General features: G+C 30.5%; 1 protein-coding gene across 4 annotated transcripts in view; it reads left to right on the top strand.

The window, feature by feature from the left end:
• Positions 1–93: 93 nt before the first annotated feature.
• The window catches only part of LOC143079954 (centrosomal protein of 89 kDa-like), a 34,305-nt gene continuing 13,288 nt past the window's right edge, over positions 94–21,110 (top strand). Inside the window, exons 1-13 of one of the 4 annotated variants that reach the window (XM_076255586.1) lie at positions 120–175; positions 5,217–5,267; positions 7,831–8,057; positions 9,420–9,434; positions 11,444–11,553; positions 12,393–12,493; positions 12,763–12,879; positions 16,072–16,141; positions 17,658–17,729; positions 18,878–19,084; positions 19,461–19,609; positions 20,133–20,186; positions 20,776–20,859. In XM_076255586.1, the coding sequence (XP_076111701.1) occupies positions 7,930–8,057; positions 9,420–9,434; positions 11,444–11,553; positions 12,393–12,493; positions 12,763–12,879; positions 16,072–16,141; positions 17,658–17,729; positions 18,878–19,084; positions 19,461–19,609; positions 20,133–20,186; positions 20,776–20,859 (1,107 nt within the window). In that variant the 5' untranslated portion in view covers positions 120–175; positions 5,217–5,267; positions 7,831–7,929. Of the gene's footprint in view, positions 176–5,216; positions 5,268–7,830; positions 8,058–9,419; positions 9,435–11,443; positions 11,554–12,392; positions 12,494–12,762; positions 12,880–16,071; positions 16,142–17,657; positions 17,730–18,877; positions 19,085–19,460; positions 19,610–20,132; positions 20,187–20,775; positions 20,860–21,110 lie in introns of all 4 variants that reach the window. The other 3 variants (XM_076255582.1, XM_076255584.1, XM_076255585.1) reach the window with 3 other exon arrangements.

Raw genomic sequence — 21,110 nt, 5'->3', positions numbered from 1 at the left:
ACCGCGATATTTTGTAAAAACTTTTTTATTTTGGTGCTTAGCCCGGGTTCACAGCTCGAAAATTATTAGGACGTCCTAAATTTTGGATATGCGCAATCGGTTGTTTATAATAGTTTCGGTGACTTCCGGTATTTAAAAAAATATGACCGGACGGGGAAAGAAGAATAAGACCTATGTAAGAGAGAATATTGAACGCATAAATGTTTCCAATGACCATATTCGCATTTAGACAAAACTAAGTATCCAGTTTAGGCAATTGAATCCCATTTACGCAACAACTTACTGAAAATATTGTGGCGGAAAATCATGTCATGCTTGATCATGTTTTCACTTTTACAATCAAAATAAAAACCATACTTGTAATAACTTTTATGGTAATTGGTGTACATAACAAAATATCCGTTCCTTTCACTAATAGCTGGAATTAGCAAAATAAAAAGCAAAAATGTTCTGATCATAAATATATTTTAGTTTACACATGTTACACATAATTTCTTAGTCCGAGATTACTCTGACGTCCAACTGCAGTTTTGCCAGACAAGCTTGGGCCGTGGGATGTCAGAGCTCGTCCCATATCAAAAAGTGGATATTTGCCCACCCAAAATAGATGCGCTGCTTCGTCGCTTCTGATGCCGACTGACGGCCTTGGAATTATATAAATCGGACATCAATCTGTTCATTTTTCATTTATCTCTTCATTTATGTAAGTTTCACCTACCTGCCAACCTTTATTTTTCCATATTTTAACAGTTTTCTCAGTGACCCATCGATTTCGGCATTTTGACTTTCACTTTCAAATGGACGTCAAGTTACGAGAGAGTTTGTGGTCTCGAGACTCAAAATATGCAAATATTTATATTTTTTCATCTCCTTTACAGGAGATCCGTATGAAACATTTCATTCCGACCACATTACAATCGGAAGCTCTCGGACATTTAGATAACTTGCATCGTAAATGAACGAGGTGTTACATTATGGTCATTTGCATAAATCATCACTGTTTTCTCGTGGTCACGTGATTATCTTTGAAAATGAAAGGCAAAATACCGAAATCGATGGGTCACTGTGAAAACTGTTAAAATATGGAAAAATAAAGGTTGGCAGGTAGGTGAAACTTACATAAATGAAGAGATAAATGAAAAATGAACAGATTGATGCCCGATTTATATAATTCCAAGGCCGTCAGTCGGCATCAGAAGCGACGAAGCAGCGCATCTATTTTGGGTGGGCAAATATCCACTTTTTGATATGGGACGAGCTCTGACGTCCCACGGCCCCAACTTGTCTGGTAAAACAGCCGTTGGACGTCAGAGTAATCTCGGACTAATAATTTCTGTACTTTATTAAAAATGCAAGATTTTGAATGGATAATATTATTAATACGATTGAGATACTTTACTCTAACCCATGGCTCAGCTGTAAGACAACTTATTGAATGTCAACCTCTCTTACTGACCAATCAACTATTAAAAGGAACATAAATTGAATTTTCATCAATAGTGGAATTAATACTTTAGTCTTTCAACAGTCTTCTTTTATCCTCAGCAGAACTTGTTCATAGACTGTAAAAATAAATGTCTTGCTTCACTTCTGTTGTTTTTGTCGAGCCTTCGACTTTTGTCGAAAAAGCGAGACTAAGCGATCCTACATTCCGTCGGCGTCGGCGTCGTCGTCGGAGGCGTCCACAAATATTCACTCTGTGGTTAAAGTTTTTGAAATTTTAATAACTTTCTTAAACTATACTGGATTACTTCCAAACGTTGTCAGAAGCTTGTTTATGATCATAAGATAGTATCCAGAAGTAAATTTTGTAAAAATAAAATTCCATTTTTTCCGTATTTTACTTATAGATGGACTTAGTTTTTCTGCAGGGAAACATTATATTCACTCTGTGGTTAAAGTTTTTGAAATTTTAATAACTTTCTTAAACTGTACTGGATTACTTCCAAACGTGGACAGAAGCTTGTTTATGATCATAAGATAGTATCCAAATGTTAATTTTGTAAAAATAAAATTCCATTTTTTCCGTATTTTACTTATAAATGGACTTAGTTTTTCTGCGGGGAAACATTACATTCACTCTGTGGTTCAAGTTTTTAAAATTTTAATAACTTTCTTAAACTATCCTGGGTTTGTACCAAACTTAGACAAAAGCTAGTTTATGATCAAAAGTTAATATGCATAAGGAAATTTTGTTAAAAAATAAATCCATTTTTTCTGTATTTTACTTTTAAATGGACTTAGATTTTCTGCCAGGAAATAACATGTTCACTCTGTGGTTAAATTTAAAAAAAAAAAAACTTTCTTTTGCTACTTTTAATTTGTACCAAACTTAGAGACAAGCTTGTTTATGATCATAAGCTAGTATTTAGAAGGAAATTTTGATATTTTTTTGTACCTGTGTATCTGTTTTTTACTTATAAATGGACTAAGTTTTCTTCCAGTTAACATTACATACAGTATGCAGTTAAAGTTTTTAAACATTTATTAGATTCATAAACTATCCTGGATTTTTACTAGACTTGGACAGAAGCTACTTAAAATCAAACGATAGTTTCAAGAGGAATATTTTTATTGATTTTTTTCCTCATTTTGTTGAGCCTGTGAATTTCAGCAAAAGTAGGCGAGACACTGGGTTCCGCGGAACCCTTACAAATTTTTATAATAGCTGTTTTGTTGTTTGTGGTGTCAAAGTTAAGCATGTTAAGTATGTGTTCTTTCAATTTAAAATTTAAGACAATAATCATATAATGATAAAACATTCTCTATACTATATTAAGTATCGCATGAATACATGCAGCTGAGAGGGTGATAGAGGAATCCGGGTCTGTTCGCGCCCATTCACGTTTGACCCACTCATGTTTGCCCCCTTTCACTTTCGCACCCTACATGTTCTCACCCAAAGTCGTGTTCGCACCCTACATGTTCGCAACCAATTTTAATTGGTTTTGTGTTTAATAACTTTGTAATCAAGTTTTGGCAAGTGTATTTTTATACTCCCGTCGTCTTTTAGACGGGACGTATTATGGTATACCGTTGTCCGTCTGTCGTCCACACTTCGGACAATAACTCAAAAACACTTTCACCAATTTCCATGAAACTTAAGTGAATTGCTTATATCTATTGACGTAAGCTCCCTTTTGTTTTTTTTTAATTTCAGATTTTAAGTTTTGGATTTATGGGGCTTTATTCATAAAAAAAGGGGGATTTTCAACACTTTGGACAATAACTCAAAAAGGCTTTCACCAATGTCCATGAAACTTTGGTGAATTGTTTATATCTATTGATGTAAGCTCCCTTTCAATTTTTATAATTTCAGATTTTACATTTCCGTGTTATGAATTTTTATGCTTAAAAAAGGGGGGATGTTCCAATTTTGGGACAATAACTAACACTTTCACAAAATTTTATGCAACTTTGATAAATTGTTTATATCTATTGACATAAGCTCCCTTTCCATTTTTATAAATTTTAGATTTAACTTTTTCTTAAGTAATGAATTTTTATACTTAAAAAAAGGGGATTTTATGAAACTTTGGTGAACATATTAATGTAACATCCCTTTTGATTTGTATATATATTTCTAGTTGATCATATAAATTCATTTAAAGCATAAAAGACAAGTTAAAAGAGTAACGGGCGTATCATGCGCTAAAGCGCAGCCCTTTATTATAAGTATATAGTTGTTGTCATTGTCTCAAAATAAAGTATTGTTAAAAAAAAATAATAATCCTTTCTAAATAAAGTTATGAGTGGGATTTTGTCAAAGTTATATTTTGTGTTGAATAATCATGTTTTGGTTAGCGTATTGCTATAACTTTGTTTGACTGACTTGTTTCAAAATAAAGTGAGTTTCTGACTACGTTTTTTTTTTTTTTTTTTTTTGTGTGTTGAATAAATTTTATCATGTTTTGGTTATAATTCGTGTTTTGCTATATTTTATTGTTTCATTGTTTAAGATCAAAGGGACCAAGCTGTTAAAAACAATTATTTTTTGTGTTTTTCATTTAAATCTTTAATGTTTTACTCATACCAAGCTATAAATACATTCAGTATTTTACACCAAAGCAATTTAAAACAACAATCATGATTTTCCAATTATTCAACTGGAATTTGAATTAAAAATGGGTGCAAACGTGTAGAGTGCGAACAGACCTTGGGTGCGAACGTGCGAGGTGCGACTGTGTGAGGTACGAAAGTGTATTGGGTGCGAACAGACCTGATATCATGCATATTGATTGATTGGTATCCATCAAAAAAGCATTTATAACTTTGATTTCCTGATACTTTATTGTTTTGACACCTAATGAAATAAAATGCTATTATTACATTGGTTGCAATGAATTACATTGATTTCCCAGTTAAATAAAAACCGATAATTTCACATGTGAAATAAACATGCTTATTTCACTCTCTGACGTCATACAACAATAGGCATTGTCAAAACTTCGAAAACAAATTGTCAATGCATAGAAAAAAGATATAGTTCCTTACATGTTTTACATTAATTTCTTTTAAAAAAAGCTATTTGCCAATGTAATAAAAAGAAGATCTAATTAAATAATTCAAATATCGAAAGAATTCAAATAGAGAAAAATATTCAACTTGTGACCGAACAACACTGATAATTAACTCATGCGCTACACGCATTCGTGAATTAATATGTTGTTCGGTCACTCGTTGAATATTTTTCTCTATTTGACTTCTTTGATAAGTTATTCTTTAATTAAATTGGGTGGGCCAGTGGGTGTTATTTACACCTGGGTAATTAACCAACTAGATTGCAGATTCTTGCTTTACCATGTTTACCTTTTTGGGTTTGTGAGAAAATGTAAATATCTCATATTTTCATTGAAACCCACTTTAAATTTTTTTTAAGTACTGTATATAGTGTTGATACATGTACATGTAAACTATTGAAAAATATCAGTTCCTTTCAATGTTACATGTATAAAGTGACAATGAAATAAATTTTTGTACGTGCGCATTTTCTAATCATTGCCAATTGATAACTTTTAGAATAAGAAACTATGTTAGTGATCATGGTGATATACAATGTAATGTTAACGCTATAATTGAATGCTAGTTTTACAGTAACTAAGTTACTGCCTTAAAGAATATGATGATTCTCTCTAGAAAACTTCATTTATAAATCAAGTAATGTCACCCGAGCAATAAAATTTTGCCAAAATTATAGAATTAAGATTTGGTTTCAGGTGAAGAAAATTGAATGCACACATATTCACCAAGCCCGTCATTGAAAAAAGGTTTGAGACTATGAGTTTGCATGCATTTTGTTTTTGTCTATATTTTATCATGTTAATTATGCTTTTTAATTGATTTGACACTTTGACAGTTTAGAATTATGCTAATGCAATAATAATGTAATTCCACCAAATGGAAAAGGAATAATAAATATATACATGTACATTGAATGTAAGGAAAAGTTGTAAGCTATAAATGTATCAAAAGTTGAATGTTAATAAACTGTTACATGTATGTGTTAAACATTTTAACGAGACAAAATTTCCAACGATACAGTATAAGGTACATGAAGTTAAGGAAGGTAGACCCTTTGACAAGTTAGTCAATAAAATTTATAATGACATGATCTAACACAGTGTTCCAGGCATCCATGATCCACTTAACAACTAATTTAATAAAGACTTTATGAAAGTTATATTCACAGTGGCACATCTGATGCTCCTTTAATCTGCATATCTCTGCCTTGAAACTTTTTGGCTACATTTTAGAACATTAAATATTATTAGAAAAATATATGTACCGCCACAGTACCGGTGCCTTATTTCAAACTTTTAAGTCATTCCAAAACTGAACATTGTGTTTGAATTTTACAAAATATACTTATTTAAGAACTGGTATGAACATGATGATTACATCCTATAATTCAAAGCTTAGTAATCATGGATATAAACAATAACATCCTCTGACATGGTATCTTAATTTATCTCTTCTTCTCAAAATCTAAACTTTTGCTCTGAAGAGAAACATAAATTGGAATTTTGAAATTTAAAAACCTTCATGTACAGTACAGTATGTCAGATAAGTCTGTTGAAAGACATTTGTATTTGAAAACAAGCTTGTATATTGTTCTCTCTTCAAATGTAAAGTTTTCTAAAACTAAGGAAATCACAGTGTGAAAACATAACATCTCAGCATAGGTATTTTCACCAGCACAAGTAGAATATGAAATGATTTTCATTTCAAAAGCAGTTTTTGGTGAATTACCCATTCACCAAAAATTGGTGAAATTGTAAGATTTATGCCTGATTATAATATATTCTTCATGTAAAGGTTTAAAAAAAAACCCATCAGGTACACCACATTTTAAAATGCCATCAAAAGTAAATCATTATCATATTCAGAAGAGGTATTTCAGACATATCCACTCAAAATAGGTAAAACATCGGATCCTGAGCCATTAAATTAGAGAAATTTGTTCTCAAGACTTATCTTAGTACATTGTATATTGGACAAAACAGTATTTTTAATGTGGTGTATATAAATATAAACATGTAATACTCCTCCAAACAAATGTACTTATATAATCAATTACATGTATGCATGCATTTCCTTTATAATAGCCAATACACAAGTATAAATGGTTCATGTTACAATTTCTGATGCTACTTCAGTTAAAAGTGCAACACAAATTACTGATCAGGTCAAAAGTTATGTGCGTCGTGTGCCAGAGTTAGATGAAAGGGTTGGTAAATTGGCAGTCCTTCAAAAGATGAAACTTTATGAAAACACTTGTGATTCATCGAAACAATTCAATTCAACAAGCCTAATTTTGATTTTGTTTTAAAAGTAAAACAAGGTTGAATTCATTACTGAATAAGGACAGTTAGGTATCTGGAAACAAACCTAATTTTGATTTGGTCTTTAATATTAAATACAGGTTGAATTTATCACTGAACAGGAACAAACCTCATTTGATTTTGGCTTCAATATTGAAACCAGGTTAACCATTAATTTCAGTACTGGTAAGGGCTACATGTAAATAGAAACAAGCCAATCTGTTTTTAGGCCCGATAGAACAAATACAGTTTTATAAATAAGGCCATGGAAAAATAATTGATGGTTTTCCCTAACCCGTCCGGGTCATTTAATTTTTCTGTAAAAAAAAAAAAAATTTTTTTTTGCAGAGACAACTTAAAGTGTTGGAAATATGCAAGATTATAGTTTCGCTATAGAAACAAAACCTATAGATATAAAATCACGCATGGTTACAAAAAAAAACCCAAAAAAAAGCCTGCCTGCTGGGTCTTTTAAATTTTCCCATGTTAGGGGAAACCAACAATTAATTTTCTATGGGCTAAACACTAAAGTTAGGTTAAAGATGAGCTAAAGAAAATGTAACTTGATTATACATGTACATGTATGTATTAAGCGAATTTTGTTATAATTTGTAATACATGTACAAGTAAGCTGTTATAACAAATCAAGTTCCCAAAAGTACTAAATTGTAACTAGTATTTGATAATGAGGATCATGTTTGAAACTTTAAAATAAATCTATGCTTATTTAACTTTCCAAAACATGGTAATTAGCAGTACCACAACTGTGTTGGCATACAAAATGAAATGTAGTTTAAGCAAACCCAGACATCTAGAAATAATAAGCTTTGCTTTGTTTGTTTGTTTTGTATTTTTGTTTTGTATTTTTGTTTGTTTGCTTATTAGTTTTATGCTAAAACTTGTATGTGATGGTGTTTATCTACATGTTATATGTTTATACATTTACCAGTACATGTCTTTAATTTAAATTTAAAATGTTTACAATTTAAGGCTTATTTTTAAATTATAGGGCACCGTATCCGCAGCTCTTCTTCCGGTGGCTGCCTTTTCAGCTGTACCAAGGACCCCGCCACCAGAAACCCCTGTTGGCATTACTCCAGGCCTAGCCATGACTACTGGAGTACTAAAAGCCTCCATGCTTGGCAGATTGAGAATGCCACCAGCTGGCCATGATGAAGATGTTCTAAGTGACCCAGAGAGTAGTTTGTACGATTACCAACAGATGGAGGAACCGGGGTATGCAACAACATGTTAAAATAAATTAAGGACCTGAAGGATGGAAAAAGGGGGAGGGGGTTGTAACTATGATTACTTGGACCAACAGGGTTGAAAGGGGGTGGGGGGGGGGGGTTTAGAACTACTTGAAATACATTGTATATTGATGAAGTTGTCACTACAACCAAGTGTCTCTTAAACTTTCACAAATAAACTTACAATAAAAAAATTGTTTAAGATATTAATGAAATATCAATAAATTTTATGAAAACTATGTAGCTATACATAAACATGTACATTGAAAATAAACTACATCAGGTGCAGTCACATGGTACCAATATGATGTAAGTACAGCTTCAAATATATTTATATGCAAATCTTAAAAACAAAGAAATTGATGGAAAAGTTTCGTCCTACACTTCTTTGTCACATTAAGTATCGGTAGTAAACAGGACATTAAATTTGTTTTTCCAAACAGTTGATGCACTGTGATGAAAGCTACTTATGGACATACATTTCCTGTTGTATAGTTTTCAATGCAAATGAAATATAAATTTGTAAATAACTTTTAAGTGATGCAATTAAAGAAAAACACTTCAAATGTTTGAAGTACCAGATTACTTTTGCTACTTAGATAATTTTGACTCTTATACTTTACTGAATTTTAAATGGATTTTAGTTAATATTTCCTAGTGGGTTGATACTTCAAGGGGCTGCTTTTTATGCCCCACTTAGGGGCATTATGTTTTTTTGGTCTGTGCCTTCATCCGTTTGTCAGCCTGTTCATCTGTCTTTTCCGCTTCAGGTTAAAGATTTGGTCAAGGTAGTTTTTGATGAAGTTGAATTCTAATCAACTTGAAACTTGTTTCCAAGGCTATGATATGATCTTTCTAATTTTAATGCCAAATTAGAGTTTTTACCACAATTTCACGGTCCACTGAACTTAGAAAATTATAGTGCCAGTGGGGCATCTGTGTACTATGGACACATTCTCTTTTTCAGAACTATCTTACCAAATGCATATGGTGTTAAGCTTTCACATCATGTTTTCAAAATAACAAAATATTCAGTTTAAAACAAAAATACTAGAAAAGATATTCAAAATATGTCCTGCAGATTTATATATGAGTGTAAGAAATTCATATTTAACAATATACTAATTATAAGCCTAATTCACAATGAGAAAATTAAGTCCGAAGTTGTCAAAGGGAGATAACTCATATTCATTCTGTTGCCTTTTATAAGTATTATTAAAGTTTTTATAAACAATATCAGTCTTACATAACAAAAAATTCATTATTAAGGCTATTTGATTTAGAAAAGCACATTAAATACTTTTTCATTATCAAAACATTTTATTTTATAATTCCATCTATTTCATAGCCTTCATCATGCAGGGTAGGTCATTGTAATGTACATGTTCATATGTCATGTTGATTTATACCATTTGGTACACATAATTTCACTCACGTACACATTAAACACATTCTCAATCTGGTTACACATTTTTTAACAGATATGCATTAGTATTTTTCCTAATTGTAATAATGATATTAACTTCTTTTTTATGACCTACTACAGCTATAGATTTACCCTTGTCTGTTTATTTTTCTGTCTTAATTTGTTCAAATTTTCTCCAACATCAATAAGAAAAAAAATGAATCATCTTGACCTTAATTTCATGGTTGATAAATTTTGTTTTTACCTTTCTTAGGTTTGTTTGATCTCAAAAGTCAAAACTATAGTGATGTATCAGTGATATTCAAAATTGCCTATATGGGCTACCATATTTTTATAAATATCTGTTGACAATGATCATGACCTGCATTCCTTACTAGTGACATGGGTTAAGTTTGCATATATTTTCAGGGTGTATCAATTGTATTTCACATCTTTTATTGTACAGATCTATAACATTGGGTCAGCATGACCTGTTTTTTTATTGACTGTGGTTTAAGCTTTATGTTATTGTCATGTCACATCTCAGAAACGCATGATGGTAATTGAATGAATGATATTTCACTGCTGCAATCATTTCATATAGTAGGGACTATTTCACAGCAATTGGGACACTATGACCTACATTTTATATTTTGTTCAATTATAATCATAATCCACCTGCTGATTAATGTTAAAGACTCTGAAAGTTGTATACTATTGGGTTTTTTTTCGCCATGTATGTAGAAACTATAATATTTGTTCCATCAATATGAACTTGGTGTGTCCTTAAATTTAGAAATTTGGTCTACATGTAAGTCCAGTGGAAGCTTTTTGCAATTATAAAGGGTCATTATTTACATTCAGATTTTAAAGATATTTAATGAATGGCTATTATCTATTTTGAATTTATTGAACCATAAAACTAATTTTTGACTCTTTACATTGAATAATCCGCGAAGCGGATTATGTAAAATGTGAAGAGTCAAAAATTAGTTTTATGGTTCAATAAAATCAAAATAAATTATTGCCATTCATTATAAATAAATTTCTATCAAAAATAAGGCTCAAAGAACTTTTTATATTATTTATATTAACAATAACAACGTACACACATGTTGGCGTATGAATACACAACGTCAGAGTGGGCGTGTCGCCATCAAAATTGACAACATTGAAAATAAAACTAATAATTTTAACCAATCAGAAGACAGTAAAAACACCAAATTTATTTATTCATCCATGGTCTCACAACATCATCTATTAGCTATAAATAACCTAATTCACCTCACTTGATTTGTCACTTTAACTCTCTACATTATATACATTACATGGAGCATGTTTAGTTAACAACCTTTGTTTTAGATCACATGACTTAATTGATTTTAACTTGAACTGAATTATTCATAACAAACATTATAAAAACCATTTTTCTCATCGTTATCTTTCGTGTAATAGGGCTATAAACTATATGTCGTCTTATTTGGTAAGCTGTGTATAAAGCATAATATATAATAGATACATGTACCAGGATTGAAATTTTATATTTGCGCCAGATGCACGTGTTGTCTACAAAAGACTCATCAGTGACACTAAAAAAAAGTACGAGGTTTGAGAGTAGTGAGGACAGAAATTCCTAAAAGTTTTGCCAAATACAGCTAAGGTAATCTATTCCAGGGGCAGTATTCCACTCATTGGAATATCAACCTCCTGAGTCTTCTTAGATGGTCAAATATTTAACAAAGTGCAAATTTTGTATACACTTGTATGCAAACCTCAGCATACCCATAAATCAAATATCCACAGAAATAAAAAAATTCTTAAATCCAAGAATTAATAACTTGAAATAACTGAATCTACAATACATGAGTTGCCACTATTCTCCATTGCTATTTACATATACATGTAAAAGTTCTAATAACTTTTATAGGTTTAAAAATTATATTTGTTTTATTTCTCACCATACACAGGTATTCATCAGTAGAGTTTGGGAGAACTGGTGGATCAAGGAAGAGGATCAGTTACTCTGACAGAGATAAGGCTCCTACTCCCCCACCTGGCACCTCTCAACAACAGTTTGGTAGGTACTCAGTGTGTCATACCATCTCTCCTTCACTCTGACAGAGATAAGGCTCCTACTCCCCCACCTGGTACCTCTCAACAACAGTTTGGTAGGTACTCCGTGTGTCATACCATCTCTCCTTCACTCTGATAGAGATAAGGCTCCTACTCCCCTACCAGGTACCTCTCAACAACAGTTTGGTAGGTACTCAATTTTCCAGCTAGGTCGTTCTCAGAGAGCTTAGTGCCCACGGTTTTTATAGTGCATCTATGCCTTTTGTAGTTTCCAGGGTGCCCTTTCTTTTTTCATGGTGCTTTGTTGTTATTTCTAATTACTCTCCCTATTTCCTTGAAATAACCAAGTATAAACTTGTATGAGTAAAATAAGATGTGAGGAAAATGTTGAGACAGCAACCCAAAAACAAAAATAAATGAAAGTTGGTTTAGTACAGTCTTCAACAAAATATAATTGTTCATACTATTTATATGTCAAGCTCCAAAATGTCCAAGTCTATAAAAGTAGCGCATAAACCAAAAAAGAGCCATCAAAATTTAATTAAAGATAAGATGTACAATAACTATTGACACGATTAGTAGTTGTATCATTACTTTATAAACAAAATGTGAGTCAGAATTAATTTACTTTCAACAGAAAATTTCATGAAAATAATATACTAGTGCAGAATTTTTGTGTGTGATTCCTGCAGAACTGAAGATGCTATTTTGGCACAGTAGTGAAAACGGATGACTTTTGTTCCAGTCTTCAACTTTGTCAAATTACAGCTGACTTTTTGTGACACATGTACTTAATCTCTCTGTCTGCCTATTTTAAATTTCTTTTACTTGATTACATTTTAGACGCAGATAACGAATACCGGGTCCTTGATCCTGAAGCTGTTAAAAGGGAAGCTGAATTAAGTGCATTATATGCCACACCCAATAAAGATCGTAAAAGACAGGTAATATATGAAATGTCTTCAAAAGTTTGATTGTGTTCTGCTAAAATAATTTATTTATTAATCTTTGCTACATCCATACTGGCTTTAGTGTATGATTGATTGCAGTCTGTTTTTTAACTAAGTGCTGGAGTATATATATTGTAATCCTATTCTTAGCTTATCATGAATGATTTTATACTCTTTTTTTTACATTGTAGCAATTTCAGATAATATCTGCATGACTTTAGATTAGAATTTTTAAATGTAAGTTATGTTGTAACATTTTTTAGTCGCAGACAGTTAATGGGCAACCATCATTACAACACACGGGACAGAGAGTTAGAGCCGAGATGAAACGCTATCATGACATGGAACAAGATGATACTGATAATGAAGTTGAAGATATCGTAAGTTAGGACAAAGGGATCAAATCACTGTTATTTAGACCCAAAAAAAATTAAAAAAAATCTAACTTCATACTGTTACAATGATATTCTCTTAAATTGAAATGGGGCTCATTCAGGAATACAATATTCTCTTAATTTTCTTTAATTTACTACATGTGTAATTGTTTTTATATGCACATTTGGAATCTCTACCAGGAAATAAAATACTCTTCACATTCTAGATGTATATGTTAATCTTAATTTCCATTTAGTTTTCGCTAAGAGATCAAGATTTAAACAACTACAATTGTCAACTACAATTTGTCTGTTTATGCATCATAACATCATATACTGAATAAAATAGTTAAGCAACGTGCATTTTTGATTAAAAAAAACTTATAACATGAAAATTTACCAAGTAGCAAGAGAAAAAAATGAGAGTAACACCTTTAATATGGTTTAGGTTTGATTTTTATACGACCGCAAAAAAAAATTTGCGGTCATATATTGGTATCACGTCGTCGTCGTCCTAAGACGGATGGTTTCCTGATAATAACTTTAGTATAAGTAAATAGAAATCAATAAAATTTTAACACAATGTTTATAACTACAAAATGGACTTTGATTTTCTGCCAGGAAACAACACATTCACTCTGTGGTAAGAGTTTTTAAAATTTCTTAAACTATTTTGGATTTGTACCAAACTTGGACAGAAGCTTGTTAATGATAAAAAGCTAGTATCGAGAAGGAAAATTTGTTAAAATTTTATACCTGTGTATCTCTATTTTACTTATAAATGGACTTATCTTTTCTTTCAGTTAACATTACATACAGTCTGCAGTTAATGTTTTTCAAACATTTATTAGATTCATAAACTATCCTTGATTTTTACCAAACTTGGACAGAAGCTTCTTACAATCAAAAGATAGTATCAAGAGGAATATTTTTATTGATTTTTTTTCCTTATTTTTGTTGAGCCTGCGATATACAGCAAAAGTTAGCAAGACACTGGGTTCCGCAGAACCCTTATGAATTTTTTTAAACTTGAATGGTTTGGGTTAAGTTTTGTGTTAAGGTTTAACTATGTGTTGAAATAAATAGCTGGTTATTGGTTATTGGTTGCATATTTGTAGTGATGAAAGACTATTAACACTAGTTCATCATGACTTCATAAATGAGTTAAACAAATATAATTCATACATGTATTATTACACAAACAGCTTTACTGAAAAGAAAAGTTTCAAAACTCTGTTTTTATAGGAGAATTCAGTTTGGGTAGGTCTTTGATTAAGTTACCTGTTGGCACATTTGATCAGTAATGAATTGTTTGTGTACCATGTTTAACTGTGTACAATTACAAGCATAATGATAACATATCCATATTCTCTAACATTGAAAATGTACACATGTGAACCCTTACTTTGAATTTTGTTCACAGTTTTTTGCCTAAACAATCTTTTAATTAATGTGTGTATATGTTCCAAACCATATGAGTATTTGGACCATACGTATACAGTCCAGACCATATATGTATGCTTGTACGGTCCGACCATACGCGTTTGGGATCATATGGGTTAAATTTAAACAATCATTTTCTCAAAATCTTTAATCTGTTATTATTACAATTAGATGGATAAAATGAAGAAGTGAACAATTGAAATTAAATATGTGTTAAATTGTATATCTGAATCCTATTTTTGGTTCTCTCGCCCAAGGTGACACTTGCTTCCACAAGGACATCATATTTTTATTTTACATTTACATGTTTTGTTCATGAATTTGTTTTTAAAGTTCCTAAATATTCTAAAACAATTGTCCTGCCACATTATGTTTACTTCCGATAACTTCAATTTCAATGAGCATATTGGGCTGCAATTAATGAATAACTGATATACTAAATAAGGGAGATTAACAGATTAAATAAGCGTGATTTTCTTAAATAGTTTAAATATTAAGTTTTTATTTCAATTACTATTGAACTTTTTATATTAATTTGAGATACAAGTTATGTCAATCTGATATATACATTTGTATCTAATAAACTTCTTAATATTAGTCCGACCGTATGAATATACATTTGTATCTAATAAACTTCTTAATATTAGTCCGACCGTATGCATATTTTGAAAAAGTACACATACGGTCCAGACCGTACACGTACGGTCCAAATACTCATACGGTTTGGAACATATACACAATTTAAATAGTATTTATTATTACACTCTATATTGAGGTACAAGTATAACATGTAGATGTCAATAATCTGAAAGACTGACGAAATTCAAACCCGAGATATGTAATTTGATAATTTTGACATTTACTGTTCAAGGATTATGTCCCTTAGTTACCTTAAAATTTGAAGAAGATTTAATTTTTCTATTTTACCAAGAATGCTTAACTTAAAGATGTCATCTATGTGTTTTACTTCATTATTGTCTTTTTATCTCTTTCAAATTGCAAAATAAAAACAGAATGATTTAATGAATTATTAATTCCTTTAAAGAATGAAAATAAAACAGTCTTTAATTCATGAGTAATTAGATCTATTTGGTTTACAAACAACAATTTTTCAGGTTTTATTGAATTATTGGCATGTCGTCTCTCTGATGTATAGTTAGTATTATGCTATACTCTACATCAGCTTTCCTTGATATCATATGTAATTTTTCTTAAAGGAATTTGCTTGGTGCATTTTTTTGTAAGATTAACACATGACTAAGGGTGGTTTTTTTTTATACATGTTTATAATGAATTGCAACATTTTAGTTCCATTTAGGTTAGATCTTGTTAGATGGATTAGAAAAGAATATATTGGTTGAAATTATTTGTATATTTATACAGCTTGAATTTGTGGATATAAAAAATCAAATTTTGCAATTGATATTATTGATTTTTATCAGAATTGACATTTACCAATTACATTTTTATTGGTATTTGAACTAGATTACCTCTTTCCACTTCCATGAGGGTCTAGAATTTTACCTATTTAACTATTTATTTAAACAGAAATAAAATGTTTTTATGATATTACATGTACTATACAAAATGCTGTATATATAGGTTTTAATTTTAAAATAAAATGATCATACATTTGTAGTTCTATAAATATTTTAAAAAAGAAGTAGAACAAAATGTTTTTTTGTATACAAAGTGAATAGAAAATCTTCATTGCATCAATGGGAAATAACTCTTGTTTGTTTTGTTTTTTTGCAGATACCCAAAGTAATTGTGGAAAGACAGACTACAACACCCCACAAAACTCCTAGTCAAAAATCAAGAAGAGGTAACTAATTCAGATTTTTCTTTATCAATTACAAATATATACATGTGACATGTACCCATAAGTATATGCATGAATAAGTTCTGTTAGTCCATTTTTATTTAGTTTTATAAATGTTATTCATATTTATTTGTGGGAATTTAAATCTCTTTGTATTATAACTTTAATTCAAAAGCTAACATTAAATGTGTTAAATAATTTGCATGAACGTGGGTAGGAAAAAAAAAGGTAACTTTTAAATCCTGAATTCCCATACACCTTAATATGCTGTTCAGCGACATTACATTTTCAGTTGTACAAGTTTAGTTAAATTCATAAGAACAATCCATCCTACTTCTTATCATCTTCGCTAACCAAGGGTTACAGTTCACTTCCCTTCTCTCCATTCTTGGCAGATTGAGCCAACATTTGTGATAACAATGTTGCACCATCTATCGGTAGATTAAAGTCACGCCCATTCAGAATACATTATTCTTCACCAATGATAGCACTTTGAACTCTTCAATTTGGAGGTAAAAACAAGAAAGCGTCAGATTCTACACTCTTGGTAAAGCAGGAAACAAAAATATACGTTGTCATTCAAATGTCACTAAATATAGTTGTATGTTTAGGGATGTAAAGAATTGTTGCATAATAAGCACATGGCAATTGTTTACATACACTTTCTACATTTACACATGATCATGTTATAGGCCCTTTTTGATAGGATGCAGCGAGTTTCGACTGCAACCAATGAAAATCATTACCTTGTGTCTCCGAAATTCTATCTCAATCCGCCAAGGGTGGAGAGAAGGGAAGTGGATTGTAACCCTTGGCTAGCAAAGATGACTTCTAATACAAAAGAATACAAATTTTCATCTGATGCCATTTATTTTGCATAAGATATTAAAGGGAACAATTACTTTGCTGTGTATCATTTAATTTCTATTTACACTGATTAGTTTAACCCATATTTCTCCATAATAAAATAGATCTTTAGATACTAGTATATAATTTCGGTATTTGGTTCTCTGATATCCTGTTATTCTTACTAAAGTATAATTTTAATCTTTTTTTAAACACCACTATTTAATTTACATTATCAGTTTAGTTTAGATCTTATTATATTTATTTAGTGTATACAAGGAAATGTAATTGATTAGTTTAGAATTACGATAGTCAAAAATGTCATTAAAAAACAACACAATTTATATTCTTAATATGCATTATTTTTTGTAAATGATGTCTTATCTATTGAAAAATCAAAATCAAAATTTCCAAACCAGTAAATTCATAAATTTATTTATTATTTAAAATCTTGTAGAGGACACATTAATAAGAGATTTATCAATGTAATTCCTGTACACTTTGAAGTGGACATTTACAGTAAAAATTGATAGTTGAATTTGATCGTTTAAATGCTCTTTAGGAGCATTTTTTGGAATGAAAAGGATTGCATTAACTACATTATATTTTCCTTATATACCCTATGTATACCCTTCTGTTTCATTTGGCATGTATATTGTGTGAACTTCTTTAGATGAGTCTCCTGCCCATCAGGAAAGGCCAATAGAAATCGCAGTAGAGGTCAAACAGTCATCTCTCAGAGCAGGTAGATATCATGTGTGATGGAATCAGGTCATATCACAAAAGCACTATTTAAATAAATATGTGGCTTAAAAAAAATGGAAATTGTCTGATCACAAAAGCATCATTTAAATATGAATGTGACATGATCACAAAAATGGAAATTGTTCGATCACAAAAGCACAATATTTGAATATATATATTACATTTTCACACACAAATTAAAATTGTACGGTCACAAAAGCACAATATTTAGATGTAGATGTGACTTGTTCACACTAAAAATGAAACTGTCTGACCACAAAAGCACAATATTTGAATGTTTTAAAATATGACTTGCTGACACAAAAATAGGAATGGTCTGATCACAAAAGCACAGTATTTGTAAATAATTGAAAAATCACAAAATCATGATAACTGAAGGCAATACTAGTATTAAATAGTTTTTTCATCATTTGATCCAGCAACCAACAAGCATTATAGTGACATGATTATACAGAAAACAGAAAACCAAAATTTTGTTTGTACAATGTATTAATTTTTCTAAAGAAGTATAAATATTATATTTCTAGAGCATACTATTTGATATGATACTGCACTATATTTTATTTTAAAAAAAAAAGTACTTTTAGTAAAATTGTAAATGCCAATTAACAGTAGAAAAACAAAATTAATATACTGGTTTGTTCATAATATGTGTAGCTATAATATAAATATTCTAATGAAAAAACACTGACATATCTTCCTACTTAATCTCTTAGATAACTTTGACATATTATATACTTTCAGCAAACAACGTTGTGGAATTATATGCAATATTTAATTAATTTGTTTGCAACCTTGTGAAATTTGTGTTTTGTTTCCCTAGCAACTTTATTGATTAAATGTACTCTCGTTTAACCTGACAGTGCTGACTTGTGTGGCCCTGTCATTTGCAATAAAGGTGATAGTACCATGGTATCTGTTAGTAAGTGAATGAAAATTTCAGTCACTGCCAAAGGTCAATCAAGGGTACTCAAGTTTCCTTCTCCAATTATATCACATTTGGTTATGTTATCAATTTTTTCAAATTTACAGAAAGAACCATTAAATGTCTTCAAAAAACAAAATGATTTTGAATTAGGTTAATGTTATTACTTTTTATTTGGCAATAATTGAACATTTTTATTTTAGAATCTCCTGACAGAAGTCACAGATCTGGTGCTAATACAGCTCGTAGTGGTGCTAACACAGCTAGGAGTGGTGCTACAACAGCTAGGAGTCACGATTCTTTACAGCAGAGTCTGGAGGGAGAAAACTACATCCTCAGATCAAAAGCTGAACAACTTGAGTCAGAAGTTATATCACTGAAACACGTGACATCGGCTCTGGAACATGGAGGTAGGTGTATACATACCCAGAGGTCATCTTATAAATCATAAATTGGGGAGGGGGTTATCTTCTCAGATCTATAAATAAACAACTGGAGTCAGAACTTGTATTACTGAATTGTTTCACATCAGCTCTGGAGCATGCAGGAAAGACAAATCTCTGTGTCAACATTTTATTTTGTTATTGTGATTGTTAATCATTTAACAATATAATATGATTTCTTGGAATACAGTATACAATAACTGCAATCAAAAATTAAAATTCAAGTATTTATGAATTGTTTACTAATACTGCTACAATTATGTGCAAAAATAATCAAATTAAAATTATTTTAAAAACAATGAACATTGGATGTAAAAAAACTTTTAATTTTTACATTTTACAGATCATGACACAGCAATGAATTTGATGTTAAAGAAACAGTTACAAGAACTGAAGGCAGAAAATGAAACATTGAAGAACAGCATACACAGACTGACAGTAGAACTCAGTGCTTATCAGGCTAAATTTAGACCACTTTCTGCTGAAGAAAAGGTAACTAATTGTTACACCAATTAAAGTGTCTGTGGATGCTTTAGATTATTTACAAATTTTATTAAACAGATATCATAGTGAAACTATTAACTCATTTATCTTAATTGATCAATTTTAAAGTATCATCATGATCATTGGACTTTATTAGAATTAAATAAGATTGAACAAAGAGAATGTGCTATTAAATGGCTTAAATTCAAACTATTAAGTATTACAAAATGAGGTGTTTTGTGCATGAAGATAATTTATAAGTAAATGCAAAGTTTAAACTATTAGTTCTTGGGAATATAATGAATATTCAAGAAGATTTTACGTTTGGGGTCAAAACAGGTATAATTTTTCACTTATTGAGCGCAGCCTATCATTTTCATGGTGGTAATATAGACATTCTGGTAAATATTAAAGCTGGTATGACATGTGCTCTATATTTTCACCTTCAAAAAGTATCTGCTAATTTACTAGAATATATAATAGAAACACAAAGATTCCACGTTAATTTCATATAAGGTTTAATCTATTTCAGACAACTGCTGGTCTGCTGGGATTACCTAGAGATGGACCAATACCCTCTTGGCTGGTAAGTGGTAAAAGCATAAACATTTACTACTGTAACAATATAGTGGTCAAAATAACTTTACCTTGTAAATTCAATAGTTTGACAATATATGTTACAAGCATTTTCTCATGAATTCTAAGTGATTAGAAATGTTGTTGTAATATTATATTAATGTGCCTTGCTATAGGTCCTGAGTTTAATCCTTAGAATGAAATACTGAAGATGTTATTGTGAAGGAAAGATGTCGCACAACGTCAATTAAACTTTGTGGGTTCTCAATAGATGTTGAACCAAGAAGAATAAATTTAAATTGACATTAGCATGAAATCTTATAACAGTATGAAATAAACTGTTTTGAATAAGATATGATAAATAATATATGACTTAAATCTAGAAAGTTTTCATATTGATTATATATATCATCATAGCCGAAGTCTGGTTGCCAATGAGACAACTATCCACCAAAGTTCAAAAGATGTATATTTTACCAGTAAAACACTGTTGCTTTGTATGGAATAAGAGCTAAATACATATTTAGGCAATATTTATGTTTTAATTAATTGACTTATTAGAAAAATTGCTTTCATGAAAACTTTTTTTTGGTTTTCAGATTGATACAAAATATCTGTCTCCCTTATTTATGGCATATGATGACAGACTGGAAGAAAAAAATAAAATAATACTCAAATATCAGGTTAGTATAAATTTTCATATTGGCAATATGAATGGAATGGCTGAATTGGTGTACTTTTAATGGTGACAGTTTATGGGGAGATGACTGTAGGGTTGTAGATTAAATGGAAATCTATAGCAGAATCCATGTTGTCTTTTTTTTTTTTTTTTTAGACATTATGCGTTTATCATCATGAGCTATAATACAAATTTCTTAAAGACTTTTTTAAAATTAAAAATGAGAAATTAATTGAACAGTTATTGTAAATATAA

This window comes from Mytilus galloprovincialis, chromosome 6 (genome assembly GCF_965363235.1).
Source record: "Mytilus galloprovincialis chromosome 6, xbMytGall1.hap1.1, whole genome shotgun sequence".
Classification (NCBI taxonomy): Eukaryota; Metazoa; Mollusca; class Bivalvia; order Mytilida; family Mytilidae; genus Mytilus; species Mytilus galloprovincialis.
The sequence above is the reverse complement of the archived record's forward strand: the minus strand, read 5'-3'. Positions and strand labels throughout refer to the sequence as shown.